General features: G+C 55.1%; 1 protein-coding gene across 7 annotated transcripts in view; it reads right to left on the reverse strand.

The window, feature by feature from the left end:
* TCFL5 (transcription factor like 5) overlaps positions 1–20,050 on the reverse strand; it is a 21,764-nt gene extending 1,714 nt beyond the window's left edge. For 2 of the 7 annotated variants that reach the window (XR_002340122.1, XM_021078231.1), the window contains exons 1-5: positions 19,328–20,050; positions 18,284–18,470; positions 17,832–17,994; positions 14,878–15,121; positions 12,342–12,483 (exon numbers count right to left, since the gene is read on the reverse strand). Coding sequence is in view for 6 of the 7 variants with exons in the window: in XM_021078231.1 (XP_020933890.1) it covers positions 12,342–12,483; positions 14,878–15,121; positions 17,832–17,994; positions 18,284–18,470; positions 19,328–19,992 (1,401 nt within the window). In the remaining variant the exon portion in view is untranslated. Of the gene's footprint in view, positions 1–6,600; positions 9,576–11,264; positions 12,484–14,877; positions 15,122–17,831; positions 17,995–18,283; positions 18,471–19,327 lie in introns of those variants that run through there. The other 5 variants (XM_021078234.1, XM_021078233.1, XM_021078232.1 and 2 more) reach the window with 5 other exon arrangements.

Raw genomic sequence — 23,363 nt, forward strand, 5'->3', positions numbered from 1 at the left:
CCTCTAACGGAGGCTGGGGATCCCAGCGCTACAGAGACGCCCCTGATCCCATTGTGCCACAGCAGGAGCTCCCACCAACTTACTTCTGTTTTTTGTTTTTTTTGCTTTTTAGGGCTGCACCCACAGCATATGGAGGTTCCCAGGCCAGGGGTCAAATTGGAGCTACAGCTGCCGGCCTACACCAGAGCCACAGCAACACAGGATCCTTAACCCACTGAATGAGGCCAGGAATCGAACCTGCAACCTTATGGTTCCTAGAAAGATTCGTTAATCACTGCGCCACATAGGAACTCCGCCACCAGCTTACTTGTAATAGCAAAATTCATTGGGAGTTCCCATTGTGGCACAGTGGTTAACGAATCTGACCAGGAACCATGAGGTTGCGGGTTTGGTCCCTGGCCTTGCTCAGTGGGTTAAGGATCCGGCGTTGCCGTGAGCTGTGGTGTAGGTTGCAGATGAGGCTTGGATCCCGCATTGCCGTGGCTCTGGCGTAGGCTGGCGGCTACAGCTCCGATTCGACCCCTAGCCTGGGAACCTCCACATGCCAAGGGTGAGGCCCTAGAAAAGGCAAAAAGACAAATAGCAAAACTCATTTGCTTAATTAAATCCCATCTAATCTGAGCCAGTCCTGAGCACGCACAAAACTCTTTCCCCAAGGTTCCTTTTCCACAAACCTTCCATCACTTTCTGCATCCTACTGGTTTGGCCCCCTTTTTTTTTTCTCATCCAGAAAAAAACAGCTTTGGGACAAAATTACTCTCTTTTTCCCCATAACAAAAATATTTCCATTCTTCCTACCTTCTCATACTAACAACTACGTATATCCTACTGTCCTCACATTGAAATGCTTCCCTCGTTACTTTCAGAAGCTGAATTACATACGTATTATAGCTTTAAACTCCTAATCTCTAGCAAAAACTAAGAAGCAACTAATACAACTGTTTTTTTATATCAGCATGTTTTGATTAGCAAACTTATGAACACCATCTAAAAACGAATGTTTTCTGGAGTTCCCACTGTGGCTCAGTGGTAACGAACCTGACTGGTGTCCATGAGGCGCAGGTTTAATCCCTGGCCTCGCTCAGTGGGTGAAGGATCCGGCGTTGTTGCTGTGGCTGTGGTGTAGGCTGCGGACACAGTATGGATCCCGCGTGGCTGAGGCTGTGGTGCAGGCCGGCGGCTGCAGCTCCGATTCCACCTCTAGCCTGGGAACCTCCATATGCCACGGGTGCGGCCCTGAAAAGCAAAATAAATACACATATACAGACACTTTCCTATAATTCTTCTATTTACTGTGGTACAAGACATGTTTCTAATGAAAGCAAACATCTTTTGTTTTTTCTCTCTCATGAGAAGACAAAAGGCGAACTTAGACTTATCTACCAATCGATATTCCAGGATTTTACCTTAATTAAAAACGACCTAGGAGTTCCTGCTGTGGCACAACAGGGTTGGTGATGTCTCTGGAGCACAGGGACGCAGGTTCGATCCCGAGCCTGGCACAGTGGGTTAAGGATCTGGCATTGCCACAGCTGCCGCTGTGTAGACTGCAAGTGCAGTTGGATCTGATCCCTGGTCTGACTTCATATGCCACGGGGGGGCCAAAACAAGATTGATTCACAACTTTAATGAATTCCCCTCATATAGCTTAACTTACCCAAACTCTAAAGTTTCGAGTTACCAAAAACCTGGCAAAACTAATACACGATGTTTATTCCTAAAGAGTTCCCCGGAAAGCACCCGTCCCATTTACCTACTTCATTCCTTATGAAAATATCATACATACACAGACAGCCCAACACACAAGACAGCCACAGCTTCGTTTTATTTTATTTACGTAATTATTTTTCTTTTTTAGGGCCGCACCCACGGCATATAGAGGGTCCCAGGCTAGGGGTCGAATGGGAGCTGCAGCTGCAGCCTATACCACAGCCACAGCCACGCCGGATCCGAGCCACGTCTGCAACCTACGCCACAGCTCATGGCAACACCGCATCCTTCACCCACTGAGCGAGGCCGGGGATCGAACCCACGTCCTCATGGTTTCCACTGAGCCACAGCAGGATCCCCCATAGCTTATTTCAAAACTCAGTCGTGAATCGGTCTCTCAATGTAAAACGTGTTAGCTGATAAATTCCATCCCGCTTTCCCTCCGCACTGGATGCCAACCGCTCTAACTGCACAATCATCGCATAGTTTGGAGATCCATGAACGGGCCACTTATCCCCTGTGGGTCTAGGGAGTATCATGGCCAGGCCGTATTAAAGAGGAAAATTATCTTTCTACGTTTTGTTGGTTTGTGACTGGAAGCAGTCCAGTTCTGGCGGATGCACCCCCAGGGGCTGTATTTGGGAAATGAGTCTGGGTTTCACGCAGTCTGCACACGTATACAGGCGACAAACGCAAACACACACATGAACAACAAAGTCTAATTCCTGCAGAACAAAAACCAAAGAGTGATGCCCAACAATTCCCTCAACTTCCCAAGTGGGAGCTCCTGCGGTTTTGATTTTTTTTTTTTTTGGCTGCACCTGCAGCATATGATGCTCCTGGGCCTGAGCTGCAGCTGTGATCCACACCACAGCTGCAGCAGCACCAAACCCTTAACCAGCTGTACCACAGAGGGAACTCTAAGAGTTCCTGCTTGGACACAGACAAAAAGCACACGAAGAGATACGAAACTGGGACCGGGTGTCATGGCGAGTCACCCAACAAACGTAAAGCTGAACTAACAGCTGGACTAAGCTAAACTGACTTGAGCTTGCAAAGGCCTCTTTCCCCTTTCTCCCCCTCTGATCCGAGGTGCTACAGCCCCGGTGAGGTCTCAGGCAGTGGGGGCTGTGTCTGCATTTCTTTCTTTTTTTTTTTTTAATAATTTTTTTATTTTCCCACTGTACAGCAAGGTGTGTCCGCATTTCAAGGACATGAGTTGTAACGTCAAGCTTTCTTCTAGGAATATTTTTGTTCTCTAAGGGTCATAACTCTGAAAACCTATTTTCTCAAGCCAGCTTTCTCTAACTGCATTTGCAAAAAACAATCAGTTTTGGAATTTCAAACGTGTTTCATCGTTAACTGAGGAGCATTGTGGCCGTGGGGTGTTAAATCTCTCTTCTTTCTTTAGGGGCACAGCCGAACATCTTCCAGTTTTGTAAAATACCCCCTGGGGAAGGAACTGCACGATGGACCAGAGCTCTGATCCCCCAAACTTAGATACTCGGGGCTGCTGTTGTCAGATGTCAAGCAAACAAACCCATGTCACACAGAACTGTCTCTCAGGGTCACAGGACCCTGGTCCCCAAAAGGAAAATTCTTTTTTTTTTTTTTTTGGTCTTTCCTTGAGCTGCTCCTGCGGCACATGGAGGTTCCCAGGCTAGGGGTCGAATTGGAGCTGCAGCCACCAGTCTACGCCAGAGCCACAGCCACGTGGGATCTGAGCCACGTCTGTGACCTACACCACAGCTCACGGCAACGCCGGATCCTCAGCCCGCTGAGCGAGGCCAGGGATCGAACCCGCGACCTCATGGTTCCTAGTCGGATCCATTAACCGCTGTGCCACAGTGGGAACTCCCAAAACGGAAATTCGATCCAAGTCCCATCAGAGACAAAGCCAAAGGACCAGGCCTTAGTCCAAAAGGGAAAGGCCAACCACGGCTGTGCTCCAGGTGAGGTGGCGTAGCCGGGAAGGCTACCCTGGGTCACCACGTGGGCGCTGTCGCCTCCCAGAGATGCTGCCATCTGCCAATGCGAATGTCTTGTTTCCTTTACCACACAAATCAAAACCGCCGTGTGCCAAGGACGCCCAGTTGGTGGAAAGGACTTGGGGCCGAACCCGAGACCAAAGTGCTCAGACAGCCTTGGCACAGAGTTCGTCTGGGCCCACGCACCCCCGGCTGCGGTGAGGAAAGGGCCGTGTTTACCGCAGGTGCCAAGCAGGGGGTTCAGGTCTTTTAAGCAATGACGTCAATCAATCACTGGACACATCCACGTTCAATGTCTTTTATCTTCTACGGGAAAGAAAAAAGCCTCAAGGCGTCTGGGTTCATTAGACACATGCCTTGTACCACATCAAGGAAAAAAGCTGCGGATTCCCATGGTGACTCAGTGGTAATGAACCCAACTAGTATACATGAGGACATGGGTTCGACCCCTGGCTTTGCTCAGTGGGTTACGGACCTGGTGTTGCTGTGAGCGCCTGTGTAGCCTGCAGACACGGCTCTGATCTGGCGTTGCCGTGGCGGTGGCGCAGGCCAGCAGCTCCAGCCTTGATTCAACCCCTGGCCTGGGAGCCTCCCTGTGCCGCGCATGTGTGCCCCTAAAAAGAAAGAAAGAAAGAAAAAAGTTGTGCTGTGAAAACTACCTTTTTAAAGGTTATAGAATAGGTTCCTAAGTTTGCCAATCAAAACATGCGGATATACAAAACAGTTCAGGAGTTCCCTGGTGGCCTAGCAGTCAAGGACCCAGCGTTGTGACTCAGGTTTGATCCTGGCCAAGGAACTTCCACGTGATATGGGCACAGCCAAAAAAATAAAAATAAAACAAAAAACCAAACTGAACCCTCCCCCCAGTTTAATTAATTACTTGATTCTTGGTTTTCACTAGAGATTGAGGTTTTTAAGGGTTAAAAATTGTAATACGTATGTAATTAAGCTACTGACACCAGTAAGGGAACTAGTTCAGTGTGTAAAGACAGTACGACGATAAGCGATGTTGGTGTGAGAAGGTACAAAGCGTGGAAGGAGCTTTCTTCAGGGGGAAAGAATAACTTTCTCCCAGAGCTGGTTGTTTCTGGATGGAAAAAAAAATATGGGACAAACTAACATGGACGCAGAAAGTGATGGAAGGTTTGTGGAAAAGGAACCTTGAGGAAAGAGTTTTGTGCGTGGTCGGGACTGGCTCGGATTAGACTGGCTTCAATTAGGTCAACGCACTTTTCTAGCGCAGTCAAGCTGGTACAGGGGCGATCTGGCTCCCTCTCTGTTAAGAGAGGGACGTGTCCCTGGAATATTGAGCTGCTTCTTTTTTTTTTTTTTTTTTTTTGGCTTTTTTAATTTTATTTTTATTTTAAATTTTTTTTTTTGTCTTTTTGCTATTTCTTTGGGCCGCTCCCGCGGCACATGGAGGTTCCCAGGCTAGGGGTCCAATCGGAGCTGGAGCCACCGGCCTACGCCAGAGCCACAGCAACGCGGGATCCGAGCCACATCTGCAACCTACACCACAGCTCACGGCAACGCCGGATCATTAACCCACTGAGCAAGGCCAGGGACCGAACCCGCAACCTCATGGTTCCTAGTCGTATTCGTTAACCCACTGCGCCACGACAGGAACTCCTGAGCTGCTTCTGATAACAGGCTGTCAGTTTTTCTCTAGCTGACACTGAGCTTTCCAAAGGGCGCCTGAGGCATCCCAGAAAGAAATACTAAACTAAGGGTTTTTTTTTTGGCTTTTTTTTTTTTTTTTTTGGCTTTTTAGGGCCGCACCTGAGGCATATGGGGGTTCCCAGGCTAGGTTCCCACTGGCCAACGCCACAGCCGCAGCCATGTGGGATCCGAGCCATGTCCAGGACCTACATCACAGCTCATGGCCATGCCGGATCCTCAACCCACTGAGCAGGGCCAGGGATCGAACCCGCCACCTCATAGTTCCTGGTCGGATTCGCTAACCACTGTGCCACGACGGGAACTCCCTAAACTAAGATTATTACGTGTGTTAACTTACGTGGAAAACATTAAATGGCAAAAAATCCTCTGCTAAAGTTGTCACCACGTGTGACTACTCGGGACACGTGATGCTGCGTGCAGGTGAGCAGACCCAAGCAAGCTCAGTCGGGATGATTCCGGCACCCGGCAGACGGGCCCATCGGGGTCGCTGAAAATTGTCACTAAACCAAATGTGAGTCTACTCACCCGTCCACGGTGAATCCAAAGCCAATCTACTGACACCGCGTTGTGGTGAAAAAACGTGCAGTGTTTATTTCAGGCTCCGAGTAAGAAGTTTGGGTCTCGAGCATTAGCCGCCCAGCCGCCTTGTGGTCCCCGCAAGATCGCTGCACTTTGCCCCTCAGCACAGCCCGACGTCAGCAGACTGGGTTACTGTGCCCAGGGGAGGGACCCAAATTGGGTTCAGCGGCCCTCAGCCTCACCAAGAAGTAAATGCGGAGGCAGACAGGAAGGGACCACGACAGAGTAAAAGGCACTTGAGAGCTGTGAACCAGAGGCAGTGCCTGGATCCTGATTCACATGGGTCAGCTGTCAAGAGAGAAAGCTGGACACAGGGATGGAGATGAGGGATGCTGGCGCAGTGGCCGCCTTGGTCAACAGCTCTTTCCAGACCCACCCTTGTGGATGAAGTGATGAGCCTTCTGGAGACGCTTTAGACTAATTCGGGGGGCGGGGGGCTGAGGAAGGGCAGCTGAAACGAAATCAGCCTGGAGCTGGGCCACGGGCCACGGGGGTTCGTTATTCCCATTTCCCCATTTCTGTGCACGGACGCCCTTCTAAAGCTTTTAGGGTTTTTTAGGCATCGCAGCCTCTCACAGTTTAGCCTAGTGCACATATTTTTATTGTGGTAAAATGCATATAAGACTTGCCATTTTGCCATTTGCAAGGGCACGGCTCAGTGGCTTAAGTCCATGCACCCTGTCATGTAACCATCACCACTACCCATCTCCAGAACTCTCTCAGCTTCCCGAAGTGAAACTCTGTCCCCACGCAGCGCCAGCTCCCCGTCTGCTCCCCGGCCCCTGGCCCCAGCCTTCCCCGTTCTGACTCCGATCTGACGGCTCTCGGTCCTTCGCTGGAGTGCGATCACATCGTACTTGGCTTTCTGCGTCGCTTTTCTCGTCCAGCCTCCTGCTTCGAGGTCCGCCCGCACGGGGAGACGCACGCCTTCCTCCCCTCCGGGCCGCGGCTGGAGAGGAACCCACGCCTGCAGGTGTTCTGTGGGCGGACACGCGGAGTGTTTCCAGCTCTGGGCCCGGGGGCGAATGCGGCTCGCCCGCCCCGCGGTGTACACGCGCCTGTTCGAGGGCCCGCTCTCCAGCCCTGCGGGTAAACCCGCACGCGTGGACATGCGGATGCCACGTCTCATCTTTCGGAGGAACCAGCACCTGTCTCCCGTGCAGCGGCGCTGTTTCCGCCCCTCCCGGCAAGCCCAGGAGTTCGGATTCTCCACATCCTCACCGACCCGTGTTATTTGGCTTCACCACAGCCGCAGGGGTGACGAGGGGTCTCACACCCATCCAGGCACTTTGGGTGGGCGCTCGCTGATCATCGGGAAAGGTGAGCGTCTTCTCACGTGCTTACCGTCCACGCGTCTCTCTTCTTTGGAGAAACGTCTAGTCAACTGTCTTGCCCATTTTTAAATCGCGTTGTTTGTCTTGTTTTGCTGGACGCCCGTAGGTTCATGTTTAATTCGCGTCCAGGCAGGAAGGCGTAAGCACTCTGCTGCCACTGCTCTAACTTCCGAGGCAACTGGAAGGGCTGGAGCACTCCCCCTGTCCGCCTGCCGAAGCGCCACTGCCACCAAGGCCACCTGCCACTTGCAGTCACCCCGTACACGCAGAAGCTATAGCTGCATACAAATTTTTTTTTTTTTTTTTTTTTGGTCTTTTTGCTATTTCTTGGGCCGTTCCCGTGACATATGGAGATTCTTAGGCTAGGGGTTGAATCGGAGCCGTAGCCGCCAGTCTACGCCAGAGCCACAGCAACGCGGGATCCGAGCCACATCTGCAACCTACACCACAGCTCACGGCAATGCCGGATCTTTAACCCACTGAGCGAGGCCAGGGATCGAACCTGCAACCTCATGGTTCCTAGCTGGATTCGTTAACCACTGCGCCACAACAGGAACTCCAATATACAAATGTAGTCTAATTTTCTTCCCCAAATTTAAAAGCATCCCAATGGGTCTTCATGTAATTTAAGATGAACCATGGTTCGATAACTGCCTATATTCCGACAGCCAAAGCCCTAATATAAAATATTTGCCTATATTTGAGAAGGTAGAATTTGCCTTCAGGATAACTAGACAGAGGCCAGAGAGAAGAAAAGAATCATTTCTCAGACATGAGGAAGAACTTCAAGGCATTTTCTGGACGGTCTTTACACGCCGATGAGGCTAAGCCCTGGGCCACCCCCTTTCCTTTCCTGTGAATAGTTCTGCCAGAAGTGGGGTTAAGCTGTACCTCAAGCGAGACCCTCATGAGGTCCCTGGGACTCGACTCACGGGGACTTGGGGTGACCTGAGAGGGAGACAAGCAGACGTGTCCCACCCGCAGCTTCGCCAGAGGTGAGCAGTAGCTGTTACCCTGCTCTCTGCACTAGCAGCTGCTTCAACAAAACCCAAGCGAAAGAACGGAGTTTTAAGGCATTTTTACAACTCAGCAACACCTTGAGATGGCGTCTGCTTAAAGGTGATGTTCCCATTAGATGTGCACACAGGAGAGTGCCCACAATAAAAATCGCATTTTCAGTGGGCAAAAGGAAGATGGTTCTGCTCACACGCCAAGCGACTACGCCAGCAAGGTGGGAAGAGGAAGCGCGCTGGTGCCGTCCAGAGAGGTAAAGGCGAAGGGTTAACAAAACCCAGGGGGCGACGAATCTGTGGGGCCCGGCAGGAGGGTGCGCACCGGGCGCATGGCCACCCTGACGGCTGCCCCCGGGGACGGACAAGCCCGGAGGCCGTGGGAGGTGCCACACGGGCTCTCGGAGCGACGGGGCCGACGGGCAGGAGAGGAGAGGACGGACCGAATCACGAACCATCATTTCTACCCAATAAAACTAAAGAATCTGCCAAACTGAGGACGCACGTCCTTTTCAGATAAACACACACCTTGGAAAACCGGACCACGCGGGAGGGAGGTCAACACAGAAGTCTCCGCAAGGTTTGAAAAGCTGCCATCTTCACTGATGACAGTGTGGTCGATAAACGTGACGACAGAGTCCTCCTACCAGACAGCAAAGGGAGAAGTAACGGCACGATCGCAGCGAAAATCTGGGGCTGGTGCCCAAGGAAAAGGGGGCAGAGGGCGGGCAGCCCCCAGCCCGACCTCCGAGGGAGCAGGGGGGAGGCAGCGCCACCATCCTGCCCGGCGACGCCAAGTGACCGGCGAGAGGGCAGGGAGGCACGGGGGTGCGGGGAGAGGCTGTCCTGCAGCCTCCAGAGCCTCTGTTGGGGTTCAAGGCCATGACCCCACGATGTCACCTCCCAGCAACTGCACGACAGCAGCAATCCTGGACCGACCTGGACCAGGACAAGCTCTGCAGAGGCTACGACTGGGACAAGAGGCGCAAGTTAACCTTGACTCGGCTGGGTCTCAGGTCCCGGCCGAGCTTCCCGACCGGACCATCGCCTCTGGCTACGCGCAACGACTTCGGACGCCTCGTGGTCACGGACGGCGGTGCGCGGCTGGCGAGGAGCAGGTGCCTGCGGGTCACCTTCGGACGGGTTGGCAGCACGAGGCCGAGCAAGTGGGGCACGACGTCGACAGCCGGCGACTCTGGGCAAACCAGGGAGGCTGCCGAGGGGCTCTGGGCACTATTCTGGTCATTTTCCCGCAGGTTTCAAACGACATGAACCTGCAAAGGTACCGGACATAAACACAAGGACTCATGGAAACACCCCTGACCTGTTGTCTTCGAAACGTCAACGCCGTGACAAACTGTGCCAGTGCTGACAGCGGCCCCGGGCGAGGGGTGGACGGCTGCTGGCGGGCCTCTGTCCTCAGAGCCGCCCGCCTGCAGATTCGTCTGCCTGCTCAGCTCCTCCTACAGGACAGTGAACAGCTCGCCCGTCGGACACGGCACGTGGCTTCCACCCCGCCTCGTCCGAACCCTAAGCCTAACTCCAACCGTTTCTCCCCGGGTCTCCGCACCCCAGGAAACAGTTCCATCCGCCCGGCTGCTCAAGCCGGACCCGCCACGGTCCACGGTGCCTCTTTCCCGCAGCCCCGCGGCCGGCACCGCTGGCCAGCACGTACCTCTCCTGTGCCACCGTGGCCCCTGGCAGACCCCAGCAGAGCCTCCGACCAGGGTCTGCGTCTCCACTCCTGCCCCCCAACCTCTGCTCCTGGAGCCCAGTCCCCCCACAGCAGGGACAGCGATCTTTGCAAAACGTCAGCAGCCAGATGGAGGCAGCCGGCTCCCCCCCACCTTCTGGCTGCCTTCCTCTGGCCCTCATGGTCTCTGTCTTATTCAAACTGCCTCCGCGGAGCTCCCGCTGGGGCACGACGGGATTGGTGGCGGCGTCCAAGGAGCTGGGACGCAGCGGGTTATGCGGCTTAGGTGGCAGCTGCAGCTCGTAACTAGCCCCTGGCCCGGGCGCTCCAGAGGCTGCGGGGCGACCAAAAATGGAAAAACCAAAAACTGCTCCCCCCCCCACCATGTTTGGGCAGAAGCCCAGTTAGAGCTGGAAAGAGCTGTGGGCACATCATCTAAACTGGGGGCTAGGACATCACTCGGGACAAAATGTTGGAGTTCCCGCTGGGGTGCAACGGGATCAGCAGCAGCTCTGCAGCCCCAGGATGCAGGTTCAATCCCCAGTGTGACATGGGGTTAAAGGATCGGCGTGGCCAGAGCTGCGGCACAGGTCACAGCTGCAGCTGGGATCTGATCCCTGGCCCGGGAACTCCATACCGTACAGGGCAGCCCCCAAGAAAGGACAAAAATGTTCACGCAGGTAAGAGGGCAGCTAAGAGCAAACACACAGGGGCTCAGGCTCCTAGCCCAACCTCTCAACAAACCGCGACCGGCGCTGCTCAGCCTGTTTCCTGATGGGACGGGCCCTATAACCCCACCGGGAAACAGCCTACGGATTCAAGGTAATCACATTGCAGAAAATTCAGGAAGCATCATATGTATAAAAAGTAACATCCATAAGGTTTTTTTTTTTTGGTCTTTTTAGGGCCACACCTATGGCATATGGAGGTTCCCAGGCTAGGGGTCGAATCAGAGCTGCAGCTGCCGGCCTGCACCACAGCCACAGCAATGTGGGATCTAAGCCATGTCTGCAGCCTACACCACAGCTCCAGCAACGCCGGGTCCTTAAACCAGTGAGTGAGGCCAGGGATCAAACCTGGGTCCTCATGGATGCTCGTCAGATTCGTTTCCACTAAGCCACGACAGGAACTCCCACCGTAAGTTTTCAACCTATTCGGTCTTCAAGTATATACAGAGACAGCTGTTGGTTGTTACAACCCTTCACCATGCCTGAATGAATCATATAAATAATAATTTACTGCGACTAGGTACATAGAGCCAAACATTAAATCATTTTTTTAAATATAAAAGCTTTATTTCATTACAATAAACCAAGTCTATTGCTAAAAAAAAAGTCAAAAGGAAACCACATTATAAATAACTGTAAATGACCCAATCAGAACAAATGTGACAGGCACTGCTTTGAAATGCAATGAAATATACAGTGAAAATAAGGCTCCTGAAATTACGAAACGCACAGGACGTCAGCGCCACGGGCACAGCCAAGGGACCCCCGCGAAGGCGAACCCTTAGCACTCAGCCCGAGGGCCTCCTTCCAGGCGGCCTGGGGGGCCCGGCGGCTCTCGGGGCCCCAGGATCTAGACACAGGCGGCTCCTTCTACACAGGCTCCCGTTTATCACGCCAACCTCAGCTCGGCGCTCTCATCAGACGCGTGCTGCAGTTGCCAGCAGCAAGTACCCGCCAGCCCGGACCAGCAGCAAAACGAGCAGGCTCCTCGCCAAGGCCCTCACCACTCGCCCGGCCCCGCATTCCGGGCCAGGCCCGGGACCAAGGTGCCCCCGAGGCAGAGCAGAGGCCAACGCCACGAAGCCTCCGTTCTCCCGCTGAACCCAAGGAGGCGGTGAGCGGGACACCCCCCCGCCCAGCGTCTGGACCACTGGGAGCCGCGCTCCTGGCCGGCAGAGGTCGCGGGAGAGCTGGCAGCACCGGGGCCGAGGGGCTCAGTCGTCTTCCCCCCGCCCCAGACACACAGGGGCTGCCTCCTCCGCCTTCTGCTCAGGGCGGAAGAGCCCGGCTCGCTTTCCTGGACAGGGATCTTCTCAATCTGCGCCTCATCCCTTCCCAAAATCTTCTGAGGGTAAAAAATTCCCATCCCGCAGGCCCGTCCCTGACAACCCTGCCAGCCCTAAAACCCACTGCACGGAGCAGGTGTCTGGCCGCGGCCCCCTGGCCGGACACCTCAGGCTTGGCGCTCTGCGGTCAGTGGGCACATCCAGGCTGCGACCAGGACTCTGGTGCACGACGGGCTGCCGCCCCACGAGCACGGCCGGGTTCCGCAGGAACCACGGGACGCACGCACCGCCGCTGCGGGCACAGACTCCGCCCCGGCCGGCCTGGATACTGACCTTCTTAAGAGAGTCCCCGTGTCTCTCCTGAATGTACTTGAGGAAGGCCGTGGTCCACTGCAGGGTGGTCGCCTTGTCCGTCTCGGCGTTGCAGAACGGGACCAAGAGGTTCAGCTCGTCACAGCAGATGCGGATCCTGCGCCTGCAGGCAAAACCCAGGCAGTCACACGGACGGGCTGACGCGGGGCCAAGGAAGAACACAAGCGACCGACTCTCCCTCGGGCGGGAGCAGGCTCACTTAGGAGGGCCGGGTCCCCCACCTCGGGCCTCCCCCCCCCAGCGGCCGGCCCCTCCCGGGGTCCTTGGCCGCCCCCTCGGCCCGCGCGCACGCCCTGGCGTGCTCCCTGCCTCCTTTCCTGGGCCAGGAGCAAGGACCAGTTCAAGCGTCTAGACCAGGGATGGGCACAGACCCCCGGAAACTGCAAGCAAAACTTTGCATGTGTTTCTTCGGGGCGGGCCATCCTTTCACTCAGCAGGTACTCGCCTGCCTGCCAGGTGCCCGGGAACTGCCCGAGCTGGGACGCACAGCTGGGGGCCTCCAAGGGCCCCGTCCAAAGAGGCCCGCAGACCAAACCGGTCACTCCAGAGAGCACTTCCATCACAACTGGAGTCTCGCCCCTGGGCCCTTTGTAACTTTCACACACGCGCCTCCGTCCTAAACGGGCTGACACGGAGCAGCCTGTACGCGTGGCCCTGGTTCCTCAGCTGCCCACCTGTACTCGGAATGTTAGGGCGCCTTTGTAAGCTAACAGCAGCCGGCGGCGACTGGGTGCCCTGCACCTGCGGGCACTGGGCCAAACCCTGCACATCAGCTCGTTAACTCTCATCGCCAGGCTACGCAGGAAGTAACATCCCTAGTCTATGGCCCAGAAACTCAGAAGGAGAAGCAAAGAATTAGTAGAAGGTTGTTAAGGCAGGAAATGGCAGGGCAAGAACTCAATCTTTTACCATAAACATGTAGCACAGGGCTTTTTTTTTCTTCTCAGATACAAGGTGTTCAGTAAACGTTCATAAATAAACGCCAGAATAGGAGCCATGCCGGTGACGAGCCACGCTGAGCTCACCGACGCCCTGCTCGGAGCCTGTGTGCAGGCACGGGTTCAGGAGCGCTGTCGCGCTGGTGAGCTTTTTTTGGGGCCACACCTGCGGCATGAGGAAGTTCCCAGGCCAGGAATGGAACCCGCGCCACAGCAGTGACCTGAGCCACAGTGGTGACACCTTGGATCTTTAACCCACTGCCCCACCAGGGAACTCCTCTAGCTGGCTAGCTTTAATACATCCCTTTACAAAGAAATAAACTCGAGTTCCCTCGTGGCACAGTGAGTCAAGGGCCTGGTGATGTCCCTGCAGAGGCTCGGGTCACTGCTGTGGCTTGGGTTCAATCCCTGGCCTGGGAACTTCGGCATGCTGTGGGCAAGGCCAAAAAATAAAAAAATCATAAATAAATAAAAAGAAAGAAGGAAATTGCCTTAGCTCAACACGGTGGCTTCAGAGACGAGTATCTGTCTTTGCCCAATGCTGTATTTCCAGAGCATAAAACAGAAATTGGGACAAAGTTGGAGTTCCCGTCGTGGCTCAGCAGTTAATGGTCCTGTCTAGGATCCATGAGGATGCGAGTCCAATCCCTGGCCTCACTCAGCGGGTTAAGGATCCAATGTTGTCGAAAGCTGTGGTGTAGGTCACAGACAGAGCTCGGATCCCGCGTGGCTGTGGCTGTGGCCGGCCACTGCAGCTCTGATTCAGCCCCTAGCCTGGGAACCTCCATAGGCCATGGGTGCGGCGGCCCTAAAGAGAGAGAGAGAAAGAGAGAAAGCAAGCAAGCAAGCAAGCAAATGGTACAAAGTACTCAATAAATGACTAAGTTAATTAACTACATGTTACGAATCTTCCTGGAAAAACCCAGCTGTAATAGAAAAATGAGCCATCTTTTGGTTCCACGCAGAGCAGCATGAAGAAAATCCACAGATACACAACTGAAATGAGTCGCCACTGCCTCCTTCTGCAACGTCCTTGAAAGAACCAAGCAGGACTGAGAGGCTGAGCATGCAGGCCACCTGCCACCCGCCTCCCAGGAACACTGCCTGCTGACCTCTGGGAACGTGGGTTTCAGGAGGGCTCCCCGGGCCCAAAGCATGTGGGCAATGCACCCGGCCTGCGTCCAACACAGGCTTTCCCCGCGGAGGCCTGGGGTTTGGCCACGTGCCAGGTTGGGGTGCCCATGCGACCAGCCCCAGGCGGGCCCTGGACATCGAGTCCCGAAGGAGCTCTCCTGGCCGGTAGACGCCCCCGGGTTGAGCATCCTGTGTGGCTCTGCTGGGAGGGGCTCTCGGGTCCCCCCGCCTGGTCCCCCGACCTCTCCCCACGCGCCACGTCCCTAGTCCAAGAGACATCAAAGCCGTGCGTGCTCCAACGTCCTCCTCAAACCTGGGGGGGGGGTCCTCAGTGACCCTGTCCTCTGCCAGCTGTCCCCCCCTTCAACACAGAGACGGCCAGGCCACTGCCTACAGGAAAGCCTGCCCCACGGCCCCGGCCTTACCTCCTGTCTCTTTCCATGCGGTTGTGCCTCTCCCGCCGCTGGGACCTCCCTCCCTGGGGCCCGCCCTGCGGCTGCTCCCCGAGGCTGGACTGCGAGGACTCGGGCTGCCAGGGGCCCTGCGCGGCCGCGGGGCCTTCGCCCACGTTCTGAATCTCTCCGAGCGCCCGGCGCTCCCCGCTGGCGTCCAGCTGGCGTAGCCTGCTCCGGTTCCTCCTGTTTAGGGCCTGTTTACAGAGCGCTTCTTCTTTGCGACAAAAGAAAAGAGTGCTCTTTTAATTTTGTTATTCTCCTTAACGTACCGTCATGCACGCTGCGTGTTACTGGGGAAGGGGGCATGCAGAACCCAACGGGAAGCAGGCAGTAATTCCACACGCGCAGTCAGCACAGAGCTCCGGCTCTCAAATCATAAAACTGCACAGGGGAGTTCCTGCTGTGGCACAACGGGATGGGCCGTGTCTCTGGAACACGGGACGCAGGTGCTGTCCCTGGCCCCGAGCAGCGGGTTGAGGATCCGGCGTTGCCACAGCTGCCGCGGAGGTCGCGACTGTGGCTCAGATCTGATCCCTGGCCCAGGAACGCCATGTGCTGCAGGGCCATCGAAAAAGGAAAAAAAGAAAAAGAAAAAGAAAAAAGAAAAGCAAACCAAAAACCGGGAGCTCCTATCGTGGCTCACTGGTGACAAACCTGACGCGCGTCCATGAGGATTCAGATTCGACCTCTGGTCTCGCTCAGTGGGTTAAGGAGCCGGCATTGCCGTGAGCGGTGGTGCGGGTGTAGGCCGGCAGCTATAGCTCCGAATTAACCCCTAGCCTGGGCATTTCCATGTGCCAAGGATGCAGCCCTAAAAAGCAAAAAAAAAAAAAAAAAAACAAAAAAAACAAAAAAAAAAACTTAAAATTAAAAAAATCACTGAACGTAAATGAAAACAGCTTTATGTAATCAGCCTAGCTTGTCAAAAGCCCCGCTTTCAAATGAAGAGGCATTTTAACTGTCATCAATGAACAGAGAAACCAGGAAGCTGTTGGATGTTTCGGATACTCAGAATGAAGAAGAAAAAAAAAGCTGGAAATATTTCCTCCCAAAGATTTCCCTTATACGCAATTACTCTCACGTGACAAATGATATTCTCACTGCGATGCTCCGAAAAGGACAAAACCTTGGTGAAGGATTAAATCTGCCTTTACGGGAGTTCCCGTCGTGGCGCAGTGGTTAACGAATCCAACTAGGAACCATGAGGTTGCGGGTTCAATTCCTGCCCTTGCTCAGTGGGTTAACGATCCGGCGTTGCCGTGAGCTGTGGTGTAAGTCACAGAAGCGGCTCGGATCCTGCGTGGCTGTGGCTCTGGCGTAGGCCGGCGGCTACAGCTCCCATTCGACCCCTAGCCTGGGAACCTCCATATGCCACGGGAGCGGCCCAAAGAAATAGCAAAAAAGACAAAAAAAAAAAAAAAAAAAAAAAAGAAAAAAATCTGCCTTTACCTTCCAAGGACGAGCCCCCACAAAAAGTGCCATCACAGCAGAGGTCACCCAATCTCCATCCTAAAGGAGCAGCAGGCCTGAGCTGCCACTTGGAGCCCAACTCTCCAGAACGAAAGAATCACTGAGCTCAAATCTCAGAATGGGGGTAATTTTTCAAAGACGCGGACGGAAATTCACAAGTACTGGCAATGTTTTCTTTCTGAAGCTGAGACGTCAGTACAGAGACTGTTTCGTTGACGTTGTTTTAGGGGGGCTTTTTGGCTGCCTCCCTGGCATGCAGAAGTTCCCAGGCCAGGGGTGGAAGCGGCACCACAGCAGTGACAAGGCCGGATCCTGTAACCTCGAGGCCACCAGGGGGCTCCAAGGCTGCTTTAATATTCACCTCCACATCCTACTCACGTGAGCCTGAGCTTTGCGTGCAATGATGTCGCAACGAGGGACAAAGGTTACCGACGAGGGGAAGGAGCAGCACTCCAGCCTTGGCTCGCCTTCACCGGCTTGTGAAAAGGCCAGGGTCAGCTGTGTCACTGCTGGAAACTTGAAAAATGAGGTTTCCAGGGAGAATGGGCCTGAGCGTTAACTTGGGAGGTAAGCAAAGTTTGCTGGGAGCCGTTTATCGCTCAAACTTTCTCAGTCACCTTATGGCCTCTTGTTCGCAACTCAATCCTCTGCCCATCTGCAGAGGTCTCCTAAAGCTTTTAGCAGATTTCAGACCCCACCTCACTCACAAAGGATAAAATAAGAGAAAAAAAAAAAAAAAACTCTTAAGTGCTTCAATAACTTGAAGACAATGGAAGATGTACAAGTCTATTGGTTTTCCTATTCATGGAGATTGCTGTTAAGAAAAAGCAGCCCCAGGAGCTCCCTGGTGGCACAGTGGCTAAGGAGCCCACGTTGTCACTGCTGTGGCTCAGGTTCAGGTTCAGTCCCTGGCCTGGGAACTTTCTTTTTTGGACTTTTTAGGGCTGCACCTGGAGCATATGGAAGTTTCCAGGCTAGGGGTCGAATCAGAGCTGCAGCTGCTGGTCTACACCACGGCCACAGCAACACGGGATCCAAGCCGCACCTATGACCTAAACCACAGCACACAGCAACGTGAGCAGGGCCAGGGATCAACCTGCATCCTCACGGATACTAGGCTGGTTTGTTACAGCTGAGCCACAACAGGAACTACTGGCCTGGGAACTTGTGCACGCTAAGGGCACGGCCAAAAAAGAAAAGAAAACGCAAAGGTTTCCATGCCAGGTGCACACTTGGTGTTTGAAATTCTTAAGAAGGTTCGAAGCGGGGTGACTAAGGAAGAGGGGGGCACGATGGCTGCGGAGATATGAACAGACCCCCAAGATCACGTCCTCTGTTTAGAAAGCACCGGTTCTCCGACACCCCCCCCCGCCCCGCCCCACGGCCAAAAGGACATGGAGGGCAAAGGTCAGGCAGGAGCAGAAAGCACCTGCTACTTCCGTTCTGCCACTTACCTCCTACTTTAATCCAAACCTGCTCAGGCAAAGCTTTGTTTCTACTCCCCAGAGTCTGTTTAGTGGATTCAATTTCTTGCTGATAGCAGAAGGAAAACGCTCGAGGCAATCCAATATCCTGATGCTTGGCAGCTTCAAGTACAGAACATGAGTTACTAGAGCTCTGAAAAAACATGAAGCAACAGGAGCGCTATCGACATGCGACAACACAATCTCCTGACTGAACAAAGAAAACCCACTTTAATAGAAGAAACAGCCAAGCGATCGCCGTAACTTTGAAGAACTTTTGGGACGCTGAGGAGTTTTAAACATCCCCAAACCACATACATCCTCTCAATTTTAAAAAGTTATTAAGCTCAATGAGAAAAAAAAAAAAAGCCTCGAGACCTAACGAAAACCAAATTTATCCATTTACCGCAAAAGAGCAAAGCCTTGAAAGTCATTTTCCCTACCTGTGTTTGTGAGAGACTCGAAGTCCCAGCAGCAGAGCACGCATTTGCAGTGAACAGAGGGCATGTAAACTGCAAAGCAGTAGCGGCCGCAGCGGTCTTGTTTTTCACCAGTGTTGTGCATTTGTTTTGTTGCTGATGAAGAGGAACGTTCATTAATTCGGACGGATGTCGAATAAGAGTCACCAAACTGCCAAAAGACACAAAAGCCCCAGAAGTAGGCTAAGTTCCCTGAAACACTGCCATCCCCACCACGCTCTAACGGCTAACAGTCCAGGTTCCAGGCAGGAAATCTGTGACAGTGCACGCCCCGGCGTCATCGTGGAAGTCGCTAGACACCTATCAACGGCGGTGCAGGGGACAAGTTCCAACTTCCTTCTCGCTCACACCGGAGGGCGGGGCTGTGTGTCATCTTTTAGTTACACCTCCCCTCCCATCACGCCTCTGACACCCATCTCTGGCTTTCTGGCCCTCCTCCAAAATCTGATGACGGCGGGCAAAATGGGAAAAAGCCGGGGTGTGGGCCAGAGGGAAAGCTGGGGAGACACCCCAGCGGGTGTCTGCGAGGAAGGAGGGCTGCCTGCTGGAGATCTGTCCTTCCGTCAGGCTGCATGTGTGTGCACAAGACAAGGTCAGCACAACCTGAGCCCCCGGAGCGGGAAGCAAGGGCCTCTCCGGACATCTAGGTGGGTGGTCCGGGGCAAAACCTTTGGCGCTCGGAGCATCGCTACACTTGTCTCAACTCATCTCCCTTCCAGACGCAGCGTGCACCCGAGGCCAAGGCTTTGGGGGCTGTGTGCAGGCGCTGCGAGCTTAGTATGGGCTCGCAGCGCCTGCGAACAGCACACGACCTCGGACCCGCCGAGGTCGGCTCCCTGTTAAGATGCAAGCCAGGAGACTGGCGGTCTCCGCATGGGACCCGGGGGTCGACACCCGCACCGAAGCCGGTGCTTCTCTGCACGGGACCCTGGTCCACACCCTGACCGAGGCGGCCGCTTCTCCGCACAGGACCCTGGTCTACACCCAGACCCGGCGGGATGCACCCACTTGTTGAGCGCCACGCCGGGCTCGGGGGGCTCGGCGCCGCGCGGGGCGGGCGGGGGCTCGGCGGGGATGCTGTTGAAGCGGTCCTCCAGGCGGACGCGCACTGCCGACTTGGCCCGCGCCTCGGGCGCGCCCTCCGCGTTCTCCTTGCCGGCGCCGTCGGGCGCCTTGGGCCGGGGTGCGCCCGGGCCCGGGCCGTCGGCGCCCGGCGTCTTCTCGGCGGCGGGGGGCGCGCCCGCCTCGCTCAGCAGCATCATGCGCAGCTCCTGGAAGTCGATGTGGCCCAGGCACGGGTTGGCGCCCGCGAAGCCGCCGTCGGCCAGCGCGGGCGGGCACAGCACGGGGTACACGGGCGCCGCGCCCCCCGTCGCCGCCGCCGCCGCCGCCGCGCCCCCCGCCGCCGCGAAGCCCCCGGCCGCCGCGCCCGGCGCCGCCGCCGCCAGGAAGGCCGAGTTGAGGCGCGTCTCGAGCTCGCCGTCGGCCGCCGCCGCCTCCATGTGCGAGTAGAGGATGTGCTGCAGCTGCGTGTACTCGATCTCCGTCATCTCCACCAGGCTCAGGTCGGTGGTCGTGAAGCTCAGCCCCGCCTCGCCCAGCGCCGCGTCCGCGCCCTCGGGGCCCGCCGGCCCGCCCGCCTGCGGCGGCTCCCGCGGCCCGGGGCCCGACATGCCGGCGCCAACGGCGGGGGGGCGCGCGGGCGGGCCGGCGGGGCCAGGCCGGGCGGGGCGGGGCGGGGGCGCGGAAACCGCCGGCCGCAGCGCGCCTGCGCCGCCCGCCCGCAACGGCAGCCCCTCCCCGGCGCGGCCCCGCCCCGCGGCCCGGCCGCGCCAACCGCCCGCCCCGCCCCCGCCGCGCCGGCCCCACCCCGGCTGCGCGCGCAGGTCGGGGGCGGGCGGGCGGCCCGAGTGGCCGCGCGAGGGCGCCCAGACCCGAGCGCCGCGGCCTCAAGCCGTGCCCCGCACCGCCCGGTCGGGTATCCGCGGGTCCAGGGTGGCGGGGCCGGCCTTCCGGGGCCCGGCCGGGGAGCAGGGCCCAGGCAGCAGGTGCATCTCTGCGTTCACGGAGCCACGGGGTGCTGTGCAGCGCCCCCTTCTCAGAGTGGCGGGAGCAGTAGGTGAGACAGCTGCCCCGCTCCAGGTGTGACAGGGCGCTCTGTACCTGGTGCAGAGGCAATCAAGGGAATGCACGTGTCGCACGGGCTCATCCCCGCGCAGGGCAAGCCACGCGGGATCAATGCACTCCTCAAACTCTGGCCGGCGAATTGAGTTGGAAAGCACATGCCACGTGGGTCCATCCATTGCAAGTGCGCCATTCAGTGGTCGTGTATCACAGCGCATCACATCCCACCAAAAGTGAAGTCACAGTGTCTCAGAACACTTCACCCAAAGAAATCTCACGCCCATTCAAGCTCTCCCTATGAATGGCATCATACAATAGGTGGGTCTTTAAAAGAGTCACTCCTGCAGGCTCAGAATAATTACTGCACCCACCTCTCACCCACACCCACATCTCAACCAGAAGGGAATGATGGCTTACAGGACAGCTGATTAATCATTTAGAAAAGAGTTAGCACTTTTCCCACCCCTAAGATAAAAATTAGTTTCAGGTAATTGCAATACCTAAATTTGAAAAGCAAAATTGGAGTTCCATTGTGGCTCAGCGGTAACGAAGCAATTAGTATCCATGAGGAAGCAGGTTGGATCCCTGGCCCCACTCAGTGGGTTAAGGATCTGGCGTGGCTGTGTCTGTGGTGCAGGCCAGCAGCTGCAGCTCCCGTTCAACCCCTAGCCTGGGAACCTCCATGTGCTGCACCTGCAGCCCTAAAAAGACAAAAAAAAAAAAAAAAAACCCAAAAAAACCTATAAGGGAAAAGAACATAAATACACACGGCACTGAATCACTGTTCTAAACACCTGAGGCTGACACCTGTAAATCAACTATACTTCAAGTTAAAAAAATAAATAAAAAGCAAGTTAAACAACTGCTAAATATACAGAACGATATTGATAAACTCTTTGAGAAAATTCTAAGCACGACACCATCACAGACCATAATGTGTGCAAAACTGCCCTGGGAATCTTGTTTAAAAGTAGGTTCTAAATCAGCAGGCCTGGGGGCGCCCAGAATCCCGCCGTTTTAAGGAGCCACCAGTTGACCCTGTGCTGCCGATCAGCAGACCCCCCACGTAGAGCAGCAGAACCACGGAGGACAGCGAGATGCAGTGTTTATAAGGGAAAATAGGAGTTCCCATTGCGGCTCATTGGGTTCAGGACCCCGCGGTGTCTTCCTGAGGATGCGGGTGGGCTCCCTGGCCTCCCTCAGGGGGTTAAGGATCTGGCATTGCCACCAGCTGCCAAAGTACGTTGCAGATGAGGCTCGGATCCCGCCTTGCTGTGGCTGTGGTGCAGGCCGGCAGCAGCAGCTCCCACTCAACCCCTAGCCTGGGAACGTCCATATGCCGCAGGTGCAGCTGCAAAAAGAAAAACGGGGAGAGAGAGAGAGAATAAAATCAAGATTATAACCAACCGGGCTTTTCCTTTACTGGAAATAAAGACTATTGGCACCTATATCGGGTTTTTTTGTTTCTTGATTTGGGTGGATTCCTTTCAGAGAGCAGTTTTTGAGCCCTCTTTTAATGAGACGTGAAACATGAGAGTGCTCTGGCTTTAGTGGGGCTTACTTTTAAATACCATGTGAAGAAAAGCACAAAACGTGCTTTTTTCAGAGCCTGAATATGGCTCCCAATGGTTCTGGCCTGGCCGCCGGGAGGCAGCCCTCAGCGGAGGGGTCAGGCAGAGCCTGGGGGCGGGGGGAGCAGGCGGGTGGGAGAAACGCTCCAGCCTGGCTCCCCTGAGCCCAGAGAGGTCCTCTGCCCCAAACGTGCCAGAAAAAACGAAGCCCAAACAGCCTCTGGACAGCTGTGAGGCGCCAGCCTCCGAGGCCATCAGGAGCCGCTCTTGCCCGGCCGTCCCCAGGGGGGAGGACCACCAGCAGGTGGCAAAGTCAGTTTAGCGGCTCTGGGCCAACAACCAGAGGCCCAAGCACAGCACTGGGGTGACCCTCCAGTAACCGGGCAAGTGCTGGACCTGACACTATTGTGCAAACATCCGCATTTGGTGAGACCAGCAAGGCTGGGTATCAAAAACACGTAAAGATATGACAGGAAAAGAAAACCACAGAGCCATAGCGGACATGGGAGTTCCTACTGTGGCTCAGCGGTGATGAACCCGACTACTATCCTTGAGGACATGGGTTCGATCCCTGGCCTCGCTCAGTGGGTTAAGGAGCCAGTGTTGCCGTGAGCTATCGTGTAGTCACAGACACTGCTTGGATCCTGCGTGGCTGTGGCTGTGGCTGTGGCTGTGGCAGGCAGCTACAGCTCTGATTCAACCCCCAGCCTAGGAACCTCCATATGCCACGGGTGCAGCCCTAAAAAGGAATCCCCCCCAAAAAATATATATATATAGGACGCAAATGCATAAAAATTCTTAACAAAATCTTAGCAAATCGAATCCAACCAGATATTTTTTTTCCTTTTTTGGCCACATCCACAGCATGCAAAATTTCCCAAGCCAGGGATCCAACCCGCGCCACAGCTGTGACCTCTGCTGCTGCAGTGACAATGCCAGATCCTTAATCCTCTGAGCCACAAGAGAACTCCCATCAAGATTTTTTTTCTATTTTTTTTTCTTTTTTTTTGGCTGCACCTACGGCATGCGGAAGTTCCCAGGCCAGGAATCGAATACTCTGAGCCTCCGGGGTGACTTACACCACAGCTGTGGCAACGCTGGACTCTTAACCCATTGAACCACAGCGGGAACTCCCCAATAAGATTTTTAAAGAGTTCATCACAACCCAGCGGGTTTATTCCAGTGATGCGTTTTGTTTATGCTTGAGAATCACCTCGTGTAAATCACTACATTAACAGACCAAAGAGAAAAACCGTACGATTACCTCAAACATGCAAAGCAAGAGAACTGTGTCTGACAAAGCAGCATCGACTCCTGATAAAAACTGCAAACCCGGAAAAGAAGGAAAG

The sequence above is a fragment of the Sus scrofa genome, chromosome 17, assembly GCF_000003025.6.
Source record: "Sus scrofa isolate TJ Tabasco breed Duroc chromosome 17, Sscrofa11.1, whole genome shotgun sequence".
Classification (NCBI taxonomy): domain Eukaryota; kingdom Metazoa; phylum Chordata; class Mammalia; order Artiodactyla; family Suidae; genus Sus; species Sus scrofa.